Here is a 7712-nt window from a genome sequence, read left to right on the forward strand (position 1 = left end):
GGCCGCGGCGGTCCCGCGCCAGCAGAGGGTCCAACGTGCCGTGTCCCCCCAAGTTCCCACTGTGTCCGGGGTGCGGGCTTTGCCCAAGTTTGCTGGGCGATGCCCTTCCCAGAGCCCGACTCGTGGGCCGGGCGGGAGGGGCGCGTGATTGACAGGCTGAACTACAGACTCATCTCTTACCTTAGGCCGCGGGCGCTGATTGGCTGCTCGCTGACATCCTCAAACCCGGCTGCTCCGCGCTGGGCTCGGGAGGGGGGCAGCTGCGGGTGGAGGTGCGCTTCTGACAAGCCCGAAAGTCATTTCCAATCTCAAGTGGACTTTGTTCCAACTATTGGGGGCGTCGCTCCCCCTCTTCATGGTCGCGGGCAAACTTCCTCCTCGGCGCCGCTTCTAATGGAGCCCCACCTGCTCGGGCTGCTCCTCGGCCTCCTGCTCTGTGGCACCAGGGTCCTCGCCGGCTACCCAATTTGGTGGTAAGACTCGCCTCTTATCTGCCCGCGGCCAGATTTCTCCGCGGAGCCCCAGGGAGGTGGGGGGCGCTAGCTGGGGGTGGGCTGCGGCAGGGCTGGGGCTCCTTTCTTCTTACCTCCCTCCAGCACCCCGACTCGCCCACCTCCCTGGATTTTCTGCTGGTGTCGCCTTCAGAATCCAACTCCTGGTTTCTCTGATAATCACCATTTTCCCTGCTACTCGCTGCAGAGGCTGGAGGACTTTCCCCGTCTCAGAATGTCTCTTATTCTTAGATCCTAACCCTCCACCCGTCCCAGTCTGGGGGCCCCGAAGACCCTCCATTTGCTTGCAGTTGGCTTTCTGGAAATCCAGCGATGTCCCTGGGGCCCAGCCACTCCTCTTCTCCATTTTGGGGTCTTCATGGGCAAAATCATCCTGTTCCTTCATTGCCACCCTCACCTCCTCCGGCGCCTCCCTCAGGAGATTTCCCCACAATAACCCCCCTGTGCCTTCAGATTTTAGACCCCAGTCGCTTCAGGGATCCCCCAGGGCAGGGGGGTGGGGGGTGGATTTCATCAGATTCTCCCCACTCTGCTCTAGATGAATCTGGAGCCTCAGAAGTGAATATGGTATTTGCTGATCCGAGATGCCATTGAATTCAGATTTAATTCATTTCTTGCTTGTCCATCCTGGCAAAAGCGGGGCTTCTTGAAAATGTAGTTGTTTGGGAGGGGGTGGGTTTGTTCTTTGACCAAAAACCCAATTCTCCATGTCAAATTCGTTCCTTTTGGAAAAACCCGAGGACCGAGGAGAAAGGGAGAGAGGGAGAGGAGGATCCCGGTCCCCGAGAAATGTGGATACAAAAGACATTTTTAGTAAATAAGGCTGGGAAACCAGGCGCGGTGTTTTGGCGGGGGCCGGGTGGGGGGCTGTGCGTGTGTGGGGGAACTGGCCGTGGAGTAAACAGCCCTTTGGGAGCCCCAGTTCCAGGGAGTCCCCTTGTTTTCCAAGCGGCCTCATCGACACCCAGCAGGTCCCAGAGGCCAGAGGGGAAAGACACACTGAAACCAGTTCTCTAAATTACACCCCGCCTCTCCTCAGTCTCCAGCCCCCTGCATTCCGGAAAACTTTAATTAAAGAATCTTCCCCTCCTGGATGTGGGAGAGGCTCGGCCAGGGGGTTGGGGGGGGGTGTGGAAGGTGAGGAGGAAGAATTTGGGATCTGTGAGTTAGCAGAGGGACTGTGGCCCTGGAATGAAAGTCAGAGAGGAGTGCCACCTGCGTGTCCCCCTTTCCCTTAACCACCCTTTGCCCAGCTTGGGATAGGGGGAGCAGAGCAAGGAGATTTGGGGCCACACCCCGAGTCTGCCTGCAGCTGTTTGGGGGTGGCAGCATTTGTGTCTGGGTGTTTGGGGGGGTCAGGATGGGAATAAGAGCAGGGTATGGCCAAGGGTCTCCATTTAGAGGGTACTGAGAGTTGCTCCCAGGACAGACATCCAAGGGGAGGTCTTTCTTCTGCCCAGCCCTTCCTTCCCCGTGGCGATGGGCTGGCCTGAGGCCTCCTGTACATAAAGAAGTCCCCAGGGTGGCCGGGGCAGCCAGGGATGCCAGGTTGGGGACTTTGCCAGTTGCGAGGAAGGCTGCTGCAGAAACCAATCCTGCCCCCCTGGCCCTTCCCGACCCTCTTCCCATCCCCTGCCCAAGGCCATGCTGTTCTCTTCTTTCACAGGGACCTTGGGGGTGGGCGGGGAGGGTGGGAAGAGAGGGCTTGGAGCCCCATAGGCTGCAGGAACCAAGGGGGGAAGACCAGCTTCCCCTATCCTATGAACTGGACAAGAGCACTTCCGGGGTCAGTGCTGGTGGCTGGGGGGTCTGCTGTGTAATGGTGTATTGGGGAGCATCCCGATAGGGACCACCCAATAGGAAGATGTTGGAAAAACCTGGAAAGCCAGGACATTGGCCCTAACATAACGCTGGACACATGGCTTGTTTGGGGTTGGCGGGGACAGGGATGCTGCTTTGTCTGAGCTGTGTGTGTGTGTGTGTGTGTGTGTGTGTGTGTGTGTAGGTCTCTGACCCTAAGGAGTGTCATCTGTACACTAGTGTGCCTCTGTGTGAAGGAGTGTCTGTACCTGCAACTGGATGACTGTGGACGCGAACTTGTGTGAGACGTGCCTGAGGGTCCCATGGCCCGTGACAGGGTGTACTGTGTATCTGCACACAAGTGTCAGCAAGTGGTTGATTCTATGTGAGCGTGTGTGTATGAGACAGAGAAAGTCTAGAAGTATCTATGCCCATGTAAAGGTCAGCACCTGTGTCTGCTTATGACACCACATGACTATGTTCATGACCAGGCATGTGAGCGGTGTGTGTGTGTGCGCGTGCGTCTGCATGCGCGCGCGCGTCTGCATGCGTGCACGTGTCTTCATGATTGTATGAGGGGAGAGCTCCACAGATGTCTCTGTGCATGGATATCAGTGTTCATGGCCATGAGCTGATTGTGAGTATGAGTGTGGCGAGGGCTATGTCTGAGTTTGCCTGTGACCCTGTCCTCAAGTGCTAGTGACCATGGCTGGGCCCATGGCTATGGATAGGTTCGCAGACATATGACTTGTAAGTGTGAACGACATCCCAAACTTGGGTGCTTGGTGGGCGTCCATGGTCCTGGAGGGACAGTCCAGCAGACACAGACAAGGGTCTAATGAGGAAGCTGCAAGGGCCATAGTGACCTGGGATCCAGGGCTGGGCAGCATGGAGAAGGCGGACGGTGCAGAGCCTTCTTTGGCACAAGCTCATCCTGTCTGTCTGAGGACTGTGGTCACCAGCCCTCCCCTCTTACACCGTTTGTCTTTGGGCTTGGAGCTAGGGTGGTGGGTGTCATGTTCTCAGGGCCGGGGCAGGGGGCCAGGGCTGGGACAGTGACAGTAGAGTAGAGGGGCCTCAGATTCCTATTCCTGCTCTGCCCCCAGGGCAGCCAGATACCAGTTCTTTAGCCCATCACGGCCTGCGCTCTTTGGCCCTCCCAGCTCACACATTCCCTAGGAGAGACTTTTGGGGGAAATAGTTCAGCCGGGATTTCTGCCCCCATCACCCCTCAAGGAGGGCACCCCCATCCCAAGCGTTCTGTGCTGCTCAGGCCCCAGCCCTGAGAGAAGGTAGACCAGAAGCCTGAGCTACAAGGGGCCTCAGACAGAGGCTCATGGAAGGAAGAGACACGTTCCAGGGCCTCGCAGCCAGGTAGTGGCGGAGCTGGGACAGGAAGCAGTGGCAGCAGCATTGATTTCTATAATTCTTCTTGTCAGTCCCAGTTAGCGCCTGGTAGAGGAACTTGTCTTTCTTTTCCTTCCTGGGGGAAAAATGAACGATCTTATTAGGGCCCAGCCTAGTACTGCTGCATTCCGGAGGCAGAGGCCCTGATGGAAGGGGCCTGTGCTGGGGGTCGGGAGCCCACCTCTGTGGGACACCTCCCTCTGGGTCTCTGTTTCCTTACTCAGGAATCACCAGCCTGCCCCTGCTTCACAGCTTGGGTGAAAGTGCTCCGCAGAAGTCAAGGGCAGTGAGCTGGGCAATAACAGCTGAGTTCTCTCTCCGCCATCCTGGGAGCCATTTCCCCACTCGAGCACTTGCCCTAAGCCCTGCCTCAGTTTCCCCATCTGTCCGATGTCCCGCTGCCTCCCCCACCCACTACCACCTCCACCCGCCTTTCAGAGGCTTGTGAACATGTTCAGTCAAACCCCGTGGGGGTCAGTGGGCTGGGCCCAGGGAGGCACCTGGAGACTGCGGGGGAGGAAGGCCCCAGGCCAGGTGTTAACACTTGTAACAGGCAGGAATTACAGCTGGCTGGGGCTGGGGCTGGCGAGGAGCTGAGCTGGCTGGAGGCTGTTGATCCCACAGACAGACAGACAGACAGATGGGCAGATACCAGATCGGATGGCCAGGCTTTAACCGGGTGGTCTCTCCCTTCCAGGGCAGGCCTTACCCTGGGGGGATGTGGTGGGGAAATTAATCCAGGTCTCTTGGAAGTGAGTTAACAGCCCTCCTGCCCACCCCAACCCCCATTGTGGGCGGGGCTTGCTGTCCAAAGGGAGCAAAATTGGTTACTGATCTGTTTGTCTTCTGATGGGACCACATTTCCCCTAAAAAACAAAACCAAAAACAAACCAAACAAACAAACAACGACAAAACGCAGGTCAAATGTTACTCTAATACCAGGAGCCTGGAGCTGAGTTATGTTCTTGGAAGAACCTGCTTTAATATGTGGGGGGGAAGGTATGGGGGGTGGGAAGGGGTAGCAGTCGGGGAAAATTCTCCCAGAATCTCAGAGCATTTTATCAACAGCTCTGTGGCCATGAGGTGAGGGATGGGTAGTATCTGGGCCCTGAGCATCTCCCTCACCCCAGGTATCCTGAGGGGCTCTGGTCTGGGGAGGGCCTAGGACAGCTGCCTGGTGGAAAGAACTTTTGCGGGGAGGTCAAGAGAGGCAGGAGCTGGACTGCAGTGCCAAGTCCTTTAGTGGGCACGCTCCCCTCCCTTCCTGCAGCTTTCCCAGTGGCAAACCCGGCCAGGCCCTGCCAGCACCCACACCCTGTGGCATCTAGGTGCTTGCTCAATCCCTGGTGCAGGTGGAGAAACTGAGGCAGACAGAGAGGGCCCTAGGTAGAAATCCCCAAAGAATAGACGCAGCCAAGCAGGTATCTCTCATCCTTCCCACTACAGAACTTAATGCTAACAAACCTGAATGGTACTCAGGCAGATGTAGGATGGAGAAGGTGTTATGGCCCAAGCGGGCGAAGGGAGCTATGAGCTTGGGGTTTTCTCTAGACTTTGAATAGCTCTCTCCTGGGTCTGGGCAGGAGACAAGGAGCTTGGGGTTGGGGCAGGAGAGGTGACTCTTCTCAGAGGATGTAGCTATCGGACGCTTCCAGGGAGCGTGGGAAAAAACAAGACCTTTCTGGCTTCAGAATGTGGTCAGCCCAGGGGTTGAGGAGGACCTGGTCTTCTAGCCTTTTCTGCCCACCCTGCCATGAGCCACAGGATCCTTCTAAAGCCACCAAAGGGGGAAAGGACAGTCTCTACTCCCTGTCCCTAGCTGGGGGAGGAGGTTAGCCTGACCCCTTCCTCACAGGTTAGTGCCATCCTGATGCTACAGCTACACGTTCATGTTACTTGGGTGCCAGGAAGTGGGTAGAGCTTGAATGGAGGGACCTGTGTCTGGGTGTGGCGTTTACCAGTGACTGGCTGTGTGACCCAGGAAGAGTCCCTTTCCTCTTCTGTGCTTTAAGCCCTGTCCTCCCTCTGGGCTTCATTTTTCTTGAGCAGCCTGAGGGATGCCTTCTGCCTCTTGGAGTCTACAGGGCTATGACAGGGAGCTGATTCACGGCCGTGAAGCAGGGAGCTCCAGGTGGCCCCAGTGCCACTACCCCCGGGAGCCTATCTCCCCCAACCCTCCCTCGCCATTCAGACAGTCAGAGCCTGCCTTAAGCAGCCCAGCCCTTTCGTTCTGCAGCCCCATCTGACCTACATCCCAAAGCTGGCTGCCCCACTACTGCCAAGCCTGCCTGCTTGCACCCCCAAACCTCATTTCCCCCAAACACTCACGTTCCTCTGGAGCCAGGCTGCCTACGTTCACGTTCACACGCTGGGTAACCTAGGGCAAGTTCACCTCTCCGAGCCTCAGTTTCCCCATCTGTAAAATGAGAACAGTGACTGTTTCTACCTCACAGGGCTGTTGTGAAGATTAAATGAGTGAGTACACATAAAGCTCCCTAAATAATGCCCGGCATACCGGAAGTACTATATACATATTATTTTCACCCCCTGTGCACAAGCTATTTTGACTCCTTTAAGTCCTGGATCTAAACTTGCCTCTTCCAAGAAGTCCTCCCAGGTTGGCCCCACGTGGCTCTGTTTTCTCCTTATCCTCAGAGGCAGCTTGCCCTGTTATACTTGGTACTGGTGACCATGAGCCTGTGGCTTTATACTTAACCTGAGGAAGTTAGGCTGGGCTAACCTAAGCTCAGCTGTTTGCCTGCCCAGGAAAGGGGTGGGTAGAGAGGGCACTGTAGTCTCCCCTAACCCTCCTCCCATCCTACAGTTTGCTGGACTCTTGCAGCCACTGCCATTTCCAGCTGAGCCACCTTGGGCTAGGCCAGGGAGGGGTAGGGGAGGCAGGTTCACGGCAGGGGGGTTGGGAGGGGGGGAGTGGCACTGGGGCCGCCTGGAGCAGCCCGAGCAGAAGTTACTCCTCCAGGAGCTGAGAGATGATTCAGAAGGTGATTTATAGACGGAAGGCAGAAAGCTTGGCTCCTGGCAGAGGCCTGCTGCTTAATTACATTCTTTGGGGGGTGGAGGTATGAGTGGGGCAGCAGCAGGGGAGCACCTTCTACTCCCTCCCCCTCCAGATCTTGTCCCTGTAGCTGCCCCAACTCCAAGCAGGGTCCCTTGGTCTCATGCTGCTAGAGAGGGAATTCCCTGTTCTCAAGAGAGACTAGGCCGGGGGGCAGGAAGAGCTTCTGGGGGTCAAGGGGGTGGAGAAAAAGGGAAGAGGCCGGAGTCCCAGCTCCTGGGACTCCTGCAGGGGAGTCTGGGATGCAGAGGGGGCTGGAGATCACTTGGTCTCCTCCCTGCTCCTGGGCAGGTGAATAGCTAACCCACCTGGGCAGAGGGTTTCTAGAATCTTCCTGAGGGTGCAACCCCATACTTTCCCCCCAGTGGCCTATCCTACAGCTGCTTCAGGGTTCTTCCTTCAAGTTGGCTTCATTTCTGTTGCTTGGTTCTCAGTGGGCTGGGGGCTGGGGATCTGGCTCTGTGCTCAGAGACTGAAACCCAGTTCTTCGGCGTTAGGCAACCTGTGGTACGTGGCACAGTGGCCGCCTTAGATCCAGAAGGTTCTCCAGGCAGGGTCAGCCTTGCATCGGAGGGAGAGAAACTTTCTTATCCTCACATTAAACTAATGTCTCAGGGAGTTGCCACAATTCAACTGCTAAAGCTAAAATCACTTCTGTGCCGCTAACAAGCAGTCCCCGTTCTGTCGGTTACCGGCTGTGGTGATGTCTGGGTTCCCTCTATGAACACTGACCCGTGCGGCAACCAGCCTGACATCTCTCCACTGTTCCTCAGTTCCCATGCAGCCTCCATCACAGCTTTGAAACCCCCAAACTCCGCCTCTAGTTCTTGAGGCCAGCAAGGTGTGTGTCGGGGGCAGGGGGTAGGGAAGCCCAGGCCGATGGAGTCTGTTTAGCGTGCACAGCCGGGAGGAGTTGG

General features: G+C 56.7%; 1 protein-coding gene and 1 long non-coding RNA gene across 3 annotated transcripts in view; one reads left to right on the forward strand and one right to left on the reverse strand.

Annotated features, from left to right (window-relative positions):
* Positions 1–227: 227 nt before the first annotated feature.
* Positions 228–7712, forward strand: part of WNT3 (Wnt family member 3) — a 48221-nt gene continuing 40736 nt past the window's right edge. Inside the window, exon 1 of one of the 2 annotated variants that reach the window (XM_067715937.1) lies at positions 228–473. In XM_067715937.1, the coding sequence (XP_067572038.1) occupies positions 394–473 (80 nt within the window). In that variant the 5' untranslated portion in view covers positions 228–393. The remainder of the gene's footprint in view (positions 474–7712) is intronic. The other variant, XM_067715938.1, reaches the window with a different exon arrangement.
* The window catches only part of LOC137212149 (uncharacterized), a 9014-nt gene continuing 2929 nt past the window's right edge, over positions 1628–7712 (reverse strand). The window contains exons 2-3 of the long non-coding RNA XR_010937377.1: positions 6048–6135; positions 1628–3795 (exon numbers count right to left, since the gene is read on the reverse strand). This is a non-coding gene — a long non-coding RNA (uncharacterized lncRNA). The remainder of the gene's footprint in view (positions 3796–6047; positions 6136–7712) is intronic.

Source organism: Pseudorca crassidens, chromosome 19, assembly GCF_039906515.1.
Source record: "Pseudorca crassidens isolate mPseCra1 chromosome 19, mPseCra1.hap1, whole genome shotgun sequence".
In the NCBI taxonomy this organism is placed as follows: domain Eukaryota; kingdom Metazoa; phylum Chordata; class Mammalia; order Artiodactyla; family Delphinidae; genus Pseudorca; species Pseudorca crassidens.